This window comes from Pteropus alecto, unplaced genomic scaffold (genome assembly GCF_000325575.1).
Source record: "Pteropus alecto unplaced genomic scaffold, ASM32557v1 scaffold7, whole genome shotgun sequence".
In the NCBI taxonomy this organism is placed as follows: domain Eukaryota; kingdom Metazoa; phylum Chordata; class Mammalia; order Chiroptera; family Pteropodidae; genus Pteropus; species Pteropus alecto.
This window is the reverse complement of record NW_006494614.1, coordinates 62,306,765-62,325,467: the sequence shown is the minus strand read 5'-3', so window position 1 is coordinate 62,325,467 and position 18,703 is coordinate 62,306,765. Positions and strand designations below refer to the sequence as shown.

At 40.5% G+C, this 18,703-nt stretch overlaps 1 protein-coding gene and 1 pseudogene across 15 annotated transcripts in view; both read right to left on the bottom strand.

Annotated features, from left to right (window-relative positions):
* BANP (BTG3 associated nuclear protein) overlaps positions 1-18,703 on the bottom strand; it is a 131,872-nt gene that overhangs the window by 105,429 nt on the left and 7,740 nt on the right. For 6 of the 15 annotated variants that reach the window (XR_003044446.1, XM_015600394.2, XM_015600397.2 and 3 more), the window contains exon 2: positions 28-184. The exons of 1 other annotated variant lie outside the window; for it this stretch is intronic. Coding sequence is in view for 12 of the 14 variants with exons in the window: in XM_015600394.2 (XP_015455880.1) it covers positions 28-115 (88 nt within the window). In the remaining 2 variants the exon portion in view is untranslated. Of the gene's footprint in view, positions 1-27; positions 185-3,438; positions 3,573-18,703 lie in introns of those variants that run through there. 8 more of the 15 variants (XM_015600398.2, XM_006926747.3, XM_006926748.3 and 5 more) reach the window with 3 other exon arrangements.
* Positions 11,835-11,953, bottom strand: LOC112474822 (annotated as a pseudogene).

Sequence of the window (18,703 nt, the reverse complement as noted above, 5' to 3'; positions counted from 1 at the left end):
AGAATAGAAAGAATAAAGTCCACCTACTCTCCCACAGCTCTGTACCTGGGTGATGGGGACTCAAGTCTTCCACTGCGATCTGCACCACGTCCGCCAAATCCTGTTCTGACATCATCCAGAATGAGAGGAGAGGGGCCAGTCAACAAGCAAGAATCAAACTCACGCAGCACTAGGAGTCTGTCACCTACAAAACAAACACATTGGCAGAGAAGAGGGGAGATTAACAATGGTGACCTGCAAAATGAAAACTGCTAACCATGTATATTCAAGAGGATGTCAGATGTCTGTGGGTTTTTTTTAATATAGGGTTCTTCTTGCCCCAAACTACCAAAAGGTTAGTGTTCTTTGAGAATTGAACCACAGCCCCAAAACCGCTCAATGCTTCTGTCCTTAACCACTAGACTAGCCCCTGACAGCCTCTCACTTTATCAAGCTATTCTTACACCACCTCTAAAGTCACCTTCCTAAAGCAGCCTGAATACGTCATCTCCAATCCAAAGTCTCCAGCAGTCCCCTACCTCCCACAGAGCACATCCTATGCTTCACTTGTTCCGTGCAGGGTCTCAGCTCCTGTTACAAACACTACACCCCAGAAAATCATCATACTGTTGTCTCTGCCAGTAACACACCTCTCATCTCTCAGATTTTACCCAAACAAACCCTTCTGCCAAGGCTATCCACACTCCATTTCTACTATTCAGACCCGCCCTCCAAGCTGCTCTGTTTCACTTCCCCTTGGCTTCCAGCACAGACCTGAGCCACGGTACCGCCCCACTGCTGTGCCCAGGAGCACCCCCATCCCACCCAAATACTACATCTTCCAGAGCTGGGCCACCTCTGGTGTGAGCTGTCATTTCCTGAGCATAGCACTGTGTCTACAGCAGAGTCAATTACTTTATTCCTGCTCCTGAAACACTTTGATTAAGCCTAGAGAAATCTTATTTTCCAAAACAAAAATATCATTCCAAATAGGATCTATCAATGCAGGGATCTAAATATAGTACCTGCAAACAGGATGTCCTGGAGAATTCAAGAATCAATGTCGCCATAATATTATATCATATTTTATATTATTTATTTATAAATATTTATAAAATAAATGTATAAAATACTTATCTTTCCCCAACTAGACTACATTCTCCCTGAGGGCAGAAAGCACGCACTCAATGCTACAGCATAGCTCCTTTCATCAGTAAGTGCCTACTGTCCTTAGTCCCAACTCCAGTGGGACAGGGGGAAGATGAACTAAAAATTTCAGATCATCTAGTTTCAAGTAGGAGACTCCTGACAGCTTCTACTAATGGTAAGTTTCAACAGGCATTAAACTTGCAGGTTTCACAGGCGTTCTTAAATCCTGTTAACAATGTGGTTCCTCTTCTCCTTTATCCAGATTTAAATTCTACAGCTTAAAAAGTAGCAGCTCCGGAATTTCTTAGGGACAATTATAGAAGGAGGAACTGAGCTCCTCTCTTAAATCATACATTTATGGAGTAAATGTAACATTTTCATATAAACATATGATCAAATGTATGATCATTAAATGGCAAAGATGTTTTCTTTCCCAGTTTATACACTTCACACAAGACTGAATGAGGTGAGAAAACATCAACTGTCCTTAACAAAGAAGAGACTGATAACAATCGAGAGGGGAAACAAAGGACCTCAGAGGAACTAGGCTTAAACCCTTTAACAGTCCAACCATGGAAAGATGGCAATAACATTTTTATTCTCTTTCCCAAAGACACCCATAAAAACACATGGAGCAAGTAGGATAACAAAACCAAAATCCAGGTCAACATCTGTAACAGAACTGTGATAAGGTGTTCCTAACGAACCCCAAAATACAAGCAAATAGGGACACACCACTGACAGCTTACAAGACCATTGTGGTAGAAGCACATATGAAGCAGGGAGCAGAGAACTAGCAATGCGTCAACTTGAGAGCAGCAGCTGAAAGCACGAAGTGAGCACAATCCCACAGCAGATAAATGCAGAAGATCTGCAGAAAAGTCAGGAAGGCCTAGAACTTTCTGGGCCCCAGGAACTCACAAAACTAATCATCCAAAGCAATCTTTAGGCCAAACTCACTGAAATGATGGAACAGAATACAAAATGCACAGAACAGGGCAAAAAGTGATGGGGGAAAATGAAACTCTGATTAAAGACGGGAGGGAAAAACAGGAGAGTTCAGAAAATGAGCTACTACATTTTTTAAACTTCCTAAAAAAACACAAAATAGAGCTCTAGAACACTGAAATTAGAAAAACTATTTAAAAATCAAGCCTCCCTTCCAAATAGTCAGAAAAATTAATTCCACATAAAAATGAACAACAGAAAATATTGAGATCAAATCCATGCAAAGGTAATATACTTTAAAAGAGAATAAGGAGCAAAATAACATCACTACAAACAGTGAAAGCATGCTAGAAAGACATATCCCCAAGAGACAAAAATGCTATCTTAATATTTCAAAACAAGCTAAAATACATGAAGGAAATGGTATATTAACCATAAACTATCACTAAAATGCTCAAAAATGAAGTTATAAAACTCAGAAAAGATTAGCTATAAAAAAAAAATTATTTTGGAAATGAAGACTAAACTAGAAGAAATCCAAGCACAAATAAACACAATTATGCCTTAAGAAAAACATAATGAGAAAAAAAAGAAAAATTTTAAGATTAAAAAGAGATGAAGAGTTCAAGGAAAAGTAGCATAGTGACAGGCAAAGAAGATCCAACATGTGCATGACAGGAGACTCTGAAGAAGAAAACCAAAGCAACAATCACACAGTATAGTACACTATACTGGAAGAGTACTGAGAAACAGGCAAAAGAGGCACTCTACTGTGCTTCTGGCGGAAGTATAACCCTAAAGAGCAACAGGCAACATAGCTATCAAAATGCTACTGGCCATAGCCCTGACCTTGCCATTCCCCATTCAGGAATCCTAGCACACAGATTCATATATTTGTGCAAAGATCTATATACCAAAAAAACAAAAAAAAAAAACCCAAAAAACAAAAAACCTAAGGCATTGCTTTTAGCAGCAAAAGAATAGATACAATCTCAATGTACATCAAGAAGTCGTTTAAAAAAAAAAAAAAGTGTGGCACAGCCAAACAATGGAATTCCAAACAACTGTAAAAGAAAGAGGCAGATCTCTCTAAGGACGACTCCCAAGATACAGTATTACATGAATATAAATAGGGCAGAATTTATGCAACGTGTTTTAAAAAAAGAAATATGCTAGATATGCACAGAATATCCCTGGGACATAAGAAGTGAAAAGGAAATTATTTTTCACCTTTCGCTCTTTTATAATATTTGCATTTTTAGCATGTTTATTTATCACCTTTTCAAAAATAAACACTTTTTAAAAATGGTCAGACAACTAAATATTTAGGTGTAAACTGTGCAGGAAATTCTCAATTCCAACCTCAGTTATATCCAGTAATATTCTCTGAACTTGGTGCCTGTGCTGAATACTGGGAGTTTCTTCAACCTTCATCCTCAGCAACTGCTCCAGGATTCAGAGGCAAGCAGAACCCACATGAACTGATTCAGGAGAACCTGTCAGGATAAGGAAATAAGGTGTCGTGCTAAATCTGTATCCTCTGAAGACCTCCAAGTACAGATTAACTGGTGATCAGTTTGAAGATCCAAGCTATTCATGCCATAAACAGTCTTCTTTTTTCCAAATTAAGAACCAAAGCAGATTATTAAAGGGACACACTCAATTTCTTAATGAAGGTGGTAGTTCTCAGTTATAGAATACCACCCAACTGATCTTTTTGACTTGATAGATTTAAAACATTTTAGAGTCACAGACTGCCTTCAGAATCTAATTTAAAAAATGATAGGCATTTTCCCAGGAAAAGAGCACAGACAGGACAGACAAAATTCTGCCAATTTTCACAGGCTTCAGCAACACCAGTGTAAGAGCCCTAATTTATAGGGGAATGCAGCCACCAGAGGAAGACCCCTGCTTCTCCTGCAATATGTCGTGGCGACCTGACCGAGTGCCAGCCAACGGGACATGAACTCAGATGTGGTGCACAGCAGCCGAGGACACCTCGTAAAAGGAGAGCTGGCACGCGGCCGTGGCCTTCCTTCTTGTCCTCCTTGTCCTCCTGCTGCTGGACTCCAAGGATGAGAATGGGACAGGAGCTAGAAGAGCGGAGCAAAGAATGACAAGGAAGTAGCCTGGGGCCCTCACATCTACGGAGCTGCCACACGTCCCTGGCCTGCCTGCCCCAGACTTCCTCATAAGAAAGGGAAATAACCAACCACTTGCTTTAAAACAACATATTCTGGAATTTGTCACATGCGGCCAAGCTTAATCTAAGTGATATACCCTGAAGCCCATTCATGATGGCCCGCAGCTTCCAGGTTAAACACGTGTCTCATAAAGAGCTAGTGGAAAGTTTCCAAGGAGCCGATTAAAGCTTTTTCCTGATTTCTAAAGTTCTGGGAGTGGCTTAAGAAAATACTCCAAACTCACCATAAAATCCCTAACCTCTTCCACATGAGGACACCATACATTATCCAAGTTGTTTACTAAAAATGATTCTGTTGCCAGGATAAAGAATCATTTAAAATTCTGTTAACAGTGAAGGTTTGAATAGAAAAAACTAGGGCAACAAGCCCAAGAAAACTGGAACAGAGTGATACATGCGGTTGCCATTTTGGCAAATTAAATTTGTCATTTCTCAGAAGTCCTGGAGATAATCCAGTGTTAATATAATAAAGCAACTGGACTGAGATCAATGTTCAATAATGTCTCTAATGGCAATGACTAGTTAGAACCCTTATAGTAAGCTTGTGAAGAGAGCATCTCCTAGGGAGCACATGAAAAAAGAGCCCACCAACCAAATCAATAAACTAAGTGCTCCTTCTTAGGGGAATGGTAAATGTTTTATTTCCTACTGTAATGCTGCAGACATCAATGTGAGTGAGACTGGTTTAATTACATGAACCACAATGGAAGATCTCCAGAATATAATACTATCAGAAAAAAAGAAGGAAAATTGCAGTATGTATATGATCCCGGTTTTCTAAAAGTTGCATGTATATGTAGTCACATATCTGTGTGTGTGTAAATGCACAACAGATGATCTGGAATGACACATACTAAACTTGAGCTTACCCGTGAGAGAAGGAATACAGACAACACAAACTGACCTTCATCCTCGATCTTTCTAGATTAAGTTTTCTATAAGCCGGTATTACTTATCACTTGTGAAATTGTTTTTCTAAAACATAAGTGTACAGCCTACAACATGTGCATCCACACAGCCATGACCACTTGTGCAGATGTGCCCAAGGCTGCAGCCACTGCACAGCCCTTCCCTGCTCTGTGAACGTTTCCATTCTCCTGAACCACTCACTATGTCATACTTTCTCCCGTCCCGTCCAAATCCCAGCTCCTCCTTCCCGACTTTTCCTCTATCTTCTTGTGCACACAGTCACTACAAAAATTATTTGGAATTCTTCTGTAGGAATCATTTGTCTTTCCTTCCCTGCACTGTGAACGTTTCCATTCTCCTGAACCACTCACTATGTCATACTTTCTCCCGTCCCGTCCAAATCCCAGCTCCTCCTTCCCTTGGTGAGCTGGAGATCTTGCTTTCTCTTCCCCATCAGTTCCCTTGAACTTGGCCTCCCTTTCTGTGGCTGCTATAGGTACCACCTGGCCTCGGTCCTGTCCACAGGCATGCCCTCCCCTCCTCCGCGGCAGGGGCTTTGTACTTGAACAGCTCTCTCTCAGTCTCTCAACATCTGCCAAAGGGTCATTCCCAGTATACATCACACTGCTATTTCCCCAACCTCCCTCCATCTCCATCCCTCTGCTCTCCTTCAGAGCAGAACTCTCCAGAGTTGCCTGTATATGCTGTCTCCATTTCTTCCCCTCACATTCTACAGTCGGCCCAGATTCTGGCTTTTCCACCCACCGAACTGCTCTGATTCAGGTCTCCCCGCATGCCTGCCCTGCTCACTGAAGGACCTGCCCAGGGTTCACTCCCACCTCCTCCACAGCCAGCCTCTCTCCTGGGTCCATTCTCCTAGTCTTGCCCTGCACAGGTTCTCTGTAGGTTCTCATCACCACTCTGACATGGAGTGCCCAGGGCTCTGTGCTGGGCCTCCTGTCAATCATCCTAAACTACCATCTACGTGCTGATGGCAAACAGATTCACTCTTCGACTCAGACCTCGCACATGAACTCCAGATTCACGGAGCAAACAAACTGATGGCCAGCACCCCCGGTGTCTAGTCCCAACTGTAATGTGTTGAACTTAACCCAATATCCACCCGACAACCAACCTGTTCCTCCCAGACTTTCCATCTCACTTTATGGCAACACCCAGTTGCTCAGGCCAAACCTTCAGCCCTGCTTGGTTTCCCTCTCACACATCTCACCTGTAGGCAAATTCTCCCATGATACACATACTGCACATATCTGGAGTCGTGCACTGGCCTCCACCGGGGCCTCCCCGCTCTGCCTTTACCGCACAATTATTCCCAATATCTGGTTTAAAAACTACCCAGATTATGTCATAACATGTGTCAGACTGTTCAAAGCCCACCGAAGACTTCATGCTTACTCAAAATGGCTTAACCAGCACTCTGAAGTCAGCTGCTCATTAGCCAGCACCTCTCAGTGCTCCAACCAAGGAGGTCTCCGCATGAAAGCAGGCACATACCCAGTTCAAGGCCCTTACACTGACACTTGCCTGTCCCTCCACCATCTACTGCCCACCACCAGCAGCTACTTCCCTGATCTCCTCTCCTGCTTTATCATAAAGCACTACCGTCTAACTCACTGCATGTACTAAATGTTCATTCTGTTTAGATCTGTTTCTCCCACTATAAGATCAGCTCCATTAGGGCAGAAATTTTCATCATCTTGCCCACTGCTCAGCACAGGCTTGGTACACGCTGCCCCTCAATGAACGTACATGTAATAAATCCAGCAGAAGAATCCTCCTGTAGAGTTATACACCAATGCAGAACTACGAAGGTCAGCGTTTCTACTTAAAAACCATAGATTAATGTCTTCGAAGTTCTCTGTTTTTATTTCAATAAGGACTGTACCACCAGGATTAAGTCACAAACCTATTTAGTTTATGACTGTGAACTTCATGTGAATGACACTTTCAGTTAACAGTGAAAATACAACAAGCTGCTCGGCAGCTGTCAGCAACAGACATAGCAGCTGTTTATCAGCTGAAATACAGAACTGGACATTTATTTTTAATTTTTGGTAATTTTTAAAGAAATTTGAAATTCTGGACACCCATACAATAAAACCTCAATGCCATTAAAACAGGAATAAAAGGCTCCTGTAACTGAACATACAACTTAGCTTTAGCAGTTAAGGTTAAAAAAAGAAAACACTATACACTATCGGCTTTCATTATATGAAAAAAGGCAGCCTGTATTGGTACTGGGATTTTCTCAGTCCTGCAAGAATGACATCACATGGGTCATCTCATTAGGAATGTCACCAACATATGGGATTTGTTTTCCCATCAGTTTTTAGGGTAGTCTTCGAAGAGCTGTTTCTTATACCAACCCTTGAATGCAGCCCCAGCGCTGAATCTGATTTGGATCCGGTGATATCCACAGGAGGCACCACAACACAGCTAGGTGTATAAGCTCCCAGGGCAGGGACCTGACTCTGCTCTACTAAAATTATTTACAACCATTATATAACATGCAGAGCAACCAGCCTAAAGAGATGCAGGCCACAGTCATGGGTAAAAACCCAGTCATACACCTTACACATCCTGGAGGGGCCTTGGAAGTCATCTACTGCTGGTCTAACTTCGCTTTATAGGTGACAAAAATATAAACTGAATGTATTACTCTGAGGGTTAGGAGTGTCCATGGACAAGTACAGGAAAGACAATCCAAAATACAAGTCTTGAAGTGCAAGTAAGCAGAAAAGACACTCGGAACATGATAGGAGGGATGGGGGAGGACCACTATCACCTACGGCAGGCCTAGGCTTCTGGATCCCAGTGCCCCAAGACCCTCTGAAGAATGTCAAGTCAACAATGCCATAAAATCAGAAAAGTAATTTCCAATTCCTATTTAAGGAAGTGGCTAAGTAGTACCTCGTTAAAAAGCTACATTTCCATAAACAGGGATACCTCCAGAAAACTAAAGATCATTCCATTTAGTCAAAACCTTTTGGACATTAGTAATAAACTAATTAATTAAAAGCCAGTATGAAGTAAGCAAAGAAACCAATTTTTATTAAACTGAGATATGTGAAAAAGACTTAGCTTAATTATTTTTCCCCAAAAATCAGTGTGGGGTGAAGGGGAAATAAATATGCAAAAGATGAAATGGGGGAGAAAGAGAAAATATGACTAAATGACTGGTCAGGTACTAGATGAACTAGGAAATTAGGAAGAAGCATCAAATACTTCTTCCCACAGTTTCCACTTTGCCTTAGGAAATTAGGCCACACTACTTCTTTATGAGAGCTCCCTAAAAACGTTTAAGCTTAAAATTAGGAAAAGGTCAAATTAGCCCAGATGACAGGTCCTTGTTCCTTACACTTAACATAATTGATTAAATTTGCCACCTTTATTCACGCTTTCCAAAATATATAAACCTCCTCAGATATAAACCACAAATGCAGGAAAGAGAAGCTGGATTTAAGCTGATCCCACAGCACCCACTGTCCTAATTCAGACTCAGTGGTTTCAGGACCCCCTTTATCATCTTAAAATTGTGAGGCCCCAAAACTTTGTGCCTGTATAGGTGTATCTATTAACAGTTATCACATTTAAAATTAGAAGAGAAAATGTTTGAATATTTCTTTATTCATTTAAAAATTATAAAAACATATCACATATTAACATACAAAATATTTTTTTTATGAAAAACAACTATAGTTTCTAAAACAAAAGTAGCAAAATCTTAACAAAAAGAGGAATATAGTTTGGTATTTTTACAAATCTCTTTAATGTCAGACTTGAAAACAACTGGATTCTCGCATCTGAATCGGCTTTTAATATGTTGCATAGATTGTTCTGGTTGATACATGTGAAGAAAACCCAGCCTCACGCAGAGGTGCTGCTGGGAAAAAGAAGAGTATTTCAATAGGCTTTTCAATCAGCTTTTCGGATAATTATAGTTTAATACAATACCAAGACTCAACAAGTGTTTTATTTTTCCCTAAAGGCTTGTTGGAATGTAGAATTTGAAACCATGCTGTACTTTATTACTTCATTACTTGAAAATCCATTGCTTTGTCTTGCCCTTTAAATGGACCTTTACACAGGTGTGATTTTGTAACATCATGCATTGGTCATCTGAAAATACTGATTCACTGAGTTATGCAGATCTTCCAAATGTTTACTATAGATTACCAGAAGCATCACATTCATTAGTATGAGAACTAATCTCATCGGAAAGTCTTTAAGCATTAGGAAGCTGTTAGGCTCGCAGTGGCAGATACAAACTTTTTGAAATTCCGATTTCATCTGAAAGCTCAAATTTAATCACTGGCAATAACAGAATTAGTTGTTTTCCTTAAAGTGACAGGGTAATTTTGTTCATTTATCAAGAAATAGCAGTAGTTTGCCAATTATTCTTTTGTGATGGTTCATGAAAAAGTGGCTAGTTCATCTAGCAACTCAAATACCTGCAGAAGGGCTTATCCTTGAGGCAATCTTCTTAGCTCCGAATTGTGGCAGAAGTGCTTTCCATATACTTCCTGTTTTGCCACACAGAGTATTAAAAGAGGTGTACTCAAGGGTTCAGTATTAATAAAATAAGTGATTTTTACTGCTTCATCAAGGACATTCTTAGGTGAAAAAGGCTTTTATAAAATTGCATAGCAGTGAAGAATACAATGATACATGTGCAGCTTGGGTCGTCAGCCTCGACTGTGCTAAAGCAACAATAGTTTTACTACCATTGACCCTGAACCAACAGTGCAAATGTCAACCAACATGAAAGAGGCAAATGACCCCTTACAATCATTATGAAAACTGTTTGGATCTCAGAGACCCCCCTCCCGCCCCCGGGAAGGTCTCAAGGTTCTGTGCACCACACTTTGACAACCACTGCTTCCAGGTACTATATCTCTAGAAAGAAAACATAAGAACTTCATATGTGTTAAAGTGAATTCCAGATAACTTCTGCTATAAAATATAAACCATAAATGTCATTAAAAGCAACTTTTACTTGATTTACCAACTGCCAAAGATAAATGTAAACACGACATAGAAGCCTGCATATATCTTGCAATAAAAATGTTGGGTTTTACATATGTAATATCCAAATTTTAATTCTTCCCTGGTAACTACTAAATACTTAACACTGTGAAGTATTTATTCTGATAATATAAAATACCCATCTGCCAAAGATACAAAGTATAATAATGTACAATTGGCTGCAGGCTTAAACATCTTAACCTTATTTCTTAGTTCCAAGAGAGACTTTAATGAATCTCTGCGAACTCTTTTACACAATCTTCAGTGATCTTATTATATTCATTCTTACTTTCTTCAAAAAATAATCATTGGGTACATATGTATACCTAAACATATGCTGCAAGGGAGGAGAATGTAACCCTGCCCTTAAGACAAAGAAGTGACATTTGCGATCTACTTGGGATCTACTGCCTATGCCAGGGCTAAGAACAGCACTAGGGAAATGCAGATTGAAGCAGCTACCCAAGCCCTCGAAGATCAAAAAAGGCTGCCCAGAACTGGCAGGGATCTGAGGCAACTAGGAGGCATCAGAGCAGGAGCAAAGAGGTCAGAGGTGCAGGTCTACTGGCTGGGACTCTTGAAAAGTCTGAAGCACAAAAAAAAACTAGCAGTGGCCTGCTCTTGATTAACCAAGACTAAGGAGACCTGCCAGATGCAGTAAGGTCCTGGGGATGGGGTAGGGGTTGTCATAAAAGAACTTCAGGGGAAATTTAAATATGACCGGTATCTTCAAAGATATTGAATTATTGTTCCCTTTTTCAGATGGTATGTAAAAGAATGTCCTTGCTCTCAAGACAAGAGTGCTCAAGCATTTGGAAGTGAAATAAAGTGATCTCTGCAACTTACTTTCAAACGCAGAAACACACACACACACACACACACACACACAGAGCAATGTGCCAAACGTTAACCCTTGGTGAATCTAGGCGAAGGATATACATCTGTATACTTGTTGTACTCGTCTAGCAACTTTTCTCTAGATTAAAGTTAGGAGGAAGTGGCACAGAATCACTGATTTGGTAAAATATGCTAACGCTCGGTCAAGCAGAGCTTGGAGGGCTGCACGTTGGTGGACACGGCCCCACATCACGGGGTACACATTGTTAACAGGGAGAAACTGGGTACAGGACACATAAGAACCACCTGTGCTATCTGCTCTGTATCTGTAAATTTCAAATTATTCCAAAATAAAAGGTTTCAAAGTAAGTAAATTTTTAGAAAAAAACAAAAATAATAAAACCCTCCAATCTACTTTGACTCTCATCATATCCCTCCCATGCCAAATTCCTAGGACAAGTCCTGGAACTCTCACCCAGCTGGTCTGCAAACGCCATCTCTTCCTGCTCCCTTCTGGATCCTAAACAACAAATCTGGTTTCCAAACTCGCTATCAGGCTAGAACTTTTCGCCAATGAACCAGATGAGAGCCCGGTAAACAATTCCTAGAGGTCTGAACAGTTCTTAATTGGTGAACCCTCTTTATGGAAGAGACTTTTATGATTAGGAACATTTTGCAACCTATACTTAGTAGATCATAACAGAATTGTTTATTGCTCTATTAAAGAAGGGGCAATTTTGGTTTGGTGTTTTTTGTTTTTTTACACCTGTATCACCTGGTCTTCCTAGGTGGTCTCCCATCCGAGTACTAACCAGGCCCGACTCTGCTTAGCTTCTGAGATCAGACGAGATCGGGCACATTCAGGGTGGCATGGCTGTAGATAGTTTTGGTTTTCGGAAAAAAAAAAAAAAAATCCTGACCGCTTTTTGGCACTGGCATTTCTTTTTCTTTTTCACTCAAACCTCCGCATCCATGTCTTCCTCCCTCTCCTTGGGGCCTTACTCCAGGGTCTATGTGATACCTCTGCCCTCATCTGAAAGCTCTGTCCTTTGCAGAGCATGTTCATCCACCTGACTCCAGCTGCAATGCAATGTAACCAACACGCCACACATACCAGTGTGGCCCCTTCTGAGCTTCAGGAAACAGCTGCACAATAAAAGACACTGTCTCCCAGGGGATGCTAGTAGGTATGTGCTTTGATTATAAGACTGACACCGATCTCTCCCAAATCTCTGTCTGCCACCTTGACCTCTCACCAAGTTTAGTATTTCAAACCATGCTATAGACATTTGACAATAAAATCTATTCCTACACTTTCAAAGCTGATCTCTTCTCGAGTCCCTGTTAGCTTTTTCCCCAAGAATACTGCTCAAGGAGATATCATCTATATCCCAACTACTCCAGAAAAGAACCCTGCAGACGCTTTTTAACTCTTTCTGCTCTGTTACCATTAAGTATCCAACCATCACCAGACCCTACAGTTTCTTAGTGATTACTGATTCCAAACTGACTTCCTCTCCCACTGCACCTAGTCTGCTGAGCACCTCATCATCCATAAACTGGCCTCTTCCCAAGTCCCTGCCTCCAGTCCCACTGTTGTATAAGTGTCATCTCTCTGGGACACATTCTGAAGTTGAATCCACTGATCTGGTAGGCTAACTGTCCCCACTGTCCCTCCCAAAGCCACACATGGCTGAGGCAGGAAGCCAATCCCCTCTCATCCATATTGTAAGTTCCAGAGTGATTTTTCCAAAGAGGGCTCATCGTCTCAGAGCCCAGTTCTGAGAGGCCCTCCTCTGTTAATGGCATCATATCTAAACTCCTCTATCCAGGTTTCCAGCCTTTCCCAGTCTGGCTCACCCTTGCCTGTCTGTATATGATCTCTGCTTTCTAAGCCAGTGGTTGGCAAACTATGGCCCCATAGGCCATATCTGGCCCTCCACCTCTTTTTGTACAGTCCATGAGCCAAATCAAAACACCAATATTTCAAGACATCACATTCATGAAACTCAAATTTCATTGTCCACAAAGTTTTATTAGAACATAGCTACACCCAGCTGTCTGCATACTAAGGTTGCACTGGGGCTATAATGGCTCCTGTAGTGGCTGAAAGTCTCACTTTAATGTAAAAACAATGGTTCTATGTATTGGATCACCACTACCAGAAGCACTATGTTGGGCACACAGGAGTCATCCACAAACACTTTAGTGAATAAAGGAATGACCCTGAAGTTCAAATGCTCCTACAAGCACAGACAATCCTGAAACTAGTGCCTCAAGTCTCTGACAGCTCTTTCAACCTTTCAGCTACAAGGACAGTAGAAATCTCAGTTCTAATCATCCCTTCATTAAAAAAAAAAAAAATCAAAAGCATTAAATATATGAGAGACTACAGTTGACATTCTCCTACACTTTTACTGCACTTGTACCTATTTTTTATAGATAAAATGAAAAACATTCGGAGATGTGAAAATGGATCAGATGACATGAATTTATATACCTCTACAGAAGGTTATATTTCAGAGAGACCTTATATTGCTTTTGATGATTATATACCTAAATCCAACTGTAGCTCATTTTATACAGTGAAAAGTAAAATTTAAAATTTTTAAAGTTATTTTCCCACTAATATATGTTCATATAATAAATATTGGCCCAAAGATAATAAGAATTCACACTCAACATTGCAAATTGTGTAAAATCATCTAATAGAATTTAAAATTCTCAATAAAGTATCATTGAATAACAAATAATACACCAAAATTACAACATTGTATAGTAAAAGAATCACAGTTTGCAATAAAAAGTCACTTCCTAGTGAGAACAAGAGGGTGTCTTAAACCTAATGACTATCAAGGACAGCCGCAGGGACAGAGTGGAGGCTCAGGCTGTACTGGCAGGTTCCTTGCAGAAGCGCAAAGTTATCATGGGTTCTTGCACTTGCAAGTATATACTTTACGATCACAGCAAACTTTTAATTAGCAACCTATACTCATTTAAAACACCCCTAAGCTCCTGTCCAATTCTAAATTTCTAAGATTTCACAATGTAAGTTTATCACAGACGAAATTCTAACTATATGCAAATTTCTGTCAATTAAATCAGCACCATATGAGATTAAAAAGATATAAAACCTGGCAGGTACAGTCGATGATAATAACAATAATTATAGGAGGTACCATTTATTGAATTCTAAGCACTGTATTAAACATTATCTCATTTAATCTTTACAACCTTTGATGTAGGTGTGTCCCCATTTTATAAAGATGGGCCCATCCCTAAACACCTCCTTATCTAAAACATGCATCATGAATATTTATTAAGGGAATATGAGAGTAGACAGCAGTGAAGAAGTGGGGGTGGGGAGGAAGCAGAGCACACAACCACAGTAACTCATTTTGTGTCCAGTTAACTAAGCCCACATGTTACCCATCACTACCGGTTCTCTTTTCCCTCCCCTGGAGTTTGGATCTGTGCATCCAACCATCTCTCAGTTACCTCCAGAAACTGAAATCCTCTCATCATCCATCTGCTCCTTCTGTTTATTCCCTTATGCTGCAAAGCTCAGGAAGGGGGTTAGCAGTCCAGAGGTAAGTGTCCTAACCTCCTTTGTCTACCGATTTCACAGAAACCAAACCAAACAACTAATATGTGTCAAAATGTTAAGGGAATTTATAATCCTAACTAGCAACATAATAACAAAAGAAAATTAACTCCTAACTTGAGCAGTTATTAGAACAAGTACAATAGGCAGTAGATGCAAGGACCTTTCTAGGGGTTTCGGACCCCATAACAGATGTCAGGCAAGCACAATCCCTCAGAGGCAGGTTGGATGACCAAGGAGAACTAGTTAATATTATCGAGCACAGAAAACAGAAAAAAGTATTAGAAAGCCTGCTAAGGTTGTGTGGTGGACACTGGCAAACTTACACATGGCCCTAGCAGACACATCCATGTAAGTATCACAGGGGCTCAATATTCTTGGGAAAAAATATATTCATCAAAGTTCATAATGGAGTCCCCTCTTCCTTTGTTATAAAGCAGCAGTCCTCATTTTGGCACCAGTGACAGGTGCTCCTATGAGAATCTAATGCTTGATGATCTGAGGTGGAGCTGAGGCGGTGATGCTGGCGCTGAGGAGTGGCTGTAAATACATACCAAACTTTGCTTGCTGGCCAGCAACTCACCTCCTGCTGCGTAGCCTGGTTCCTAACTGGCCATGGACCCATACTGGTCTGTGGCCCAGGAGTTGGGGACACCTGCTATAAAGGACATTATTGGGATTATTAAAATCTGAATTAGATCTGTTGCTTAAATAGAACTGCATCAATGATAAATTCCTAATTTTGATAATTGTACTATGGTTACATAATAGAATGTCCTTGTTTTTAAGAAATAACCACTTAAGAATAAAGAAACATTTTAAACTGTTCAAAAAAACAAATAATATACACACACATACAGTTGTAGAGGAGGGAGATAAAGCAAATATTAACAACTGAGAATCTATATCTTAATTCTTTGTACTATTCTTGCAACTTCTAAGCCTGAAAAAACCCAATTCCTATAAAGAGATGTTGAGGCTTTTTCTCCAAAGAAAGGCACAAAGAAAGGCACAAAATGGACAAAAGCGTTCTTCTTTGAAGGTGACTTTGCCAATGCTAATTATACTTCTGAGAGACTGCCACTTGGAAACAAAGATATTTTCTTTCCAAGTAGATTTTCCCAAAATAAACTAAAAGTTCCTGACCTATACTCTCAGTACCTTCACCAGATAAATGAGACGGTTTGTTAGATACCTCCAGATTGCCCCAAACTCTCCAAGTCAGTAGTGAAGAGCATGGATGCTGGAGGCAACTGGCAGAGCAATCTGTAAAATGATGATAGCAGTTTGAAAGGTGCTTGGCACCAGCTGAGGTGTCCCTTATATCATCTGTTAATAAACTCCCAACCTTGATTTCTTTCTCCAACTGATATTAGTACTTTTAGTCTAGAGCTTGAAGATTCACAAACAACAGCTCGAGGGCCAAATCTAGGCAGCCATCAGTTTTTATAGATAAGTTTTATTGAAAAACAGCCATGCCCATTCAAGCGTCTACCTTCCAAGGGCAAAGTTGAGCAGTTGTGACAAGAGACCCCAAAGCCAAAAATAGTTACTTATCTGGCTCTTTACAGAAAGTTTGTTGACTTCTGTTCTAGTATTTAATGATGTTTGCAGCACCTTTAGAATCTTGAAACTGCCTCAAGACTGAGATAGAGAAATTAGAGACTATTGCTGAAGAATAGTGATCTTGACCTCCTGAGAGGTAGCTCTGCTATTACAAGATTATTCAATTGCCTCTAGGTCTGGACCGGCTCTTCCTGTTCCACCTCCTGTCAGCTGTAAAGAGCGATTTCCGAATCAGGTTAGAGTGAATCACAGACATCCCAGTGAGGCAAAGTAGGCTTACTGAGCTCTGAAATGATCCTGAGAGAATCCATGAAACAAGTCAAACTGAATTTTTTATTAACAGCTATATGTGGAGGGAACCACAAGCAGTATTATTTGCTTTCATCCTATTGCACTCCCTTGAGCTTCCTCTCTCCTAACATAGTATGATTGCATTTTATACAAATTTGAATTATAAAAATGAAAATGACACAGATTTAAAATAACATTAAGCCCTCATTTTGGAAAAAAAAAAAGTGAAATTAGTTGAATTCCACAAATCTTAAAAACCTATAAAAATGTTTAATTTCAAACTAGAAAGCCAATTAATTGCAAGCTGTGTTTGCCCCCTGACAGCTGCAACTTTTAAATGGTTAACAGGACACCCAGCCTTCATCAGCCAGTCTGAACACAAGGGGTGTGAATTACTTGGCACCTTCAGGTTAAGTGTTCCTGGCATAAAATGCAGCCTAACACAGCACTTTGCTCCCTGACTCCCACTGATGAAAGAATTCCCAGGAGGAGGGTTTGACAACAGAAAGTCCCAACCCGGTCATCCACCTGCCAACAGGATTGCAGGGCTGCACTTCATGGTGACAGCAAGAACCGCAGCCTGAGTCCTTCCCTGCTCCATCTAGTAACAGAGATACCTGTGCCTCTTGCCACATTTAAGGGACATGTAGTTCACACCGACAAGGAAGTGCCAGCAGCACACATACCATGTTTTCACTGCCAGTTTATCCAAACCCACTTTTAGTTCAGAAAGGTTAAACTTTGCTTCAAGTTTTTTGATGATTTTCAATCTTAAGGGAAAGGGAAAAATACAAGAGACCACAAACAGCATTCTTTGAAGCACAGAGTGTAAATCTTTATTACTAAAAGGTTTGTAAATACAGGGCTCTGTCCAGTCATCCAGGCCCCAGCCTGACTGGCTCAATGCAGTCCAGGTTTCCGGAGGGCACGCCCAACCTCGTGGCCAGGCTTCCACCCCTTCCTGGGCCCTTCTGCCCAACTCATTTGTACTTTCAATGCCTTATTCATACTCAACTATTTAAAATACTAATACAGAACAACTTAGGACAAGGAAATGATTGTCAATTTCCACACATTTCATTCCATTTATGGACTTTTTCAGTGGTTTAACTAAAACCTGTTGTCATCTTTCACCTTCTTGGACCTTTTCTCACAGATTTTATTCTTCCATTCTTATGCCTTGTGGATTACCTGTCTGGGGCACCTGATCATTCACACCACCACCATCCCACCTCCCCAACGTAAAGTTCTTTAAGGGGATAAAGTGAATCTTACTGTCCACTCCACTATGGAGGTAGATGGTCTAAAATATTTAATCAAATCCGACAGTTCTTGACTATGGGTAAACATGAAAGATGCAGAGAAGTTCATTCAAAATAGGAACCATGTCTTTACAGTATTTGGGGCATACTGCTTTTGCCTAAGTTAATGGTTCCATCACATTTTAATTCAAGAACATCCACGGGTTCCAAGCAATGGGAGGCTCCAGGTGCTGATGCCAAGCTCTACTTCCTCTTAGAGGCCTCCTCTGGAGCACTATGATGAGGATGGCCCACCTCACCACTGCTCTGGGGGAAATAAGGAAGGGTCAAGAGCCTTCTTTCTGCTCCTTGTCCTCTAGGACTGAGGACAGACACCCTCTCTTCCAAGGGGACAAGCTGAGCACAGCCATGGACAGTGGACAGACAGAGCCAAAGGCAAGGCAGAGGGCAGAAAATGAGTAGCTGAAGCTCTCATTTTTAAGTGGTTCCACAACCTGCACAAAAGTGAGAAATATAAGGGTTAAGTAATTTTAAAAATACTTGCAAAGGCAGTGATGACTGCTATGATTCTCTTCTGTGATATGCTACTTGAGCCTCAGGTACTGTCCATGAACAAGAAAACAAGTACAGTTTTTTAAGAGCAAATTGCCACCATGCGATCCCACTCAATACTTGCTCTCAAATTCCCTAAACTTTTCACATGCCCTAAAAATGAACATTTTAGAATGACTCAAAGCACTTCTGATGGACAATTCATTATGTGATTTTTTTCAGCCATCATATATGTGAAATCAGAGAACACAGTAATGACTTTTATTTACCTCTGGTATAGGGAGGACTTTTATAACTTTTATCTAAGACATTCTCATGGAGACCCTTAATGTGTATTTTTCTTTTTTTTTTTTTTTT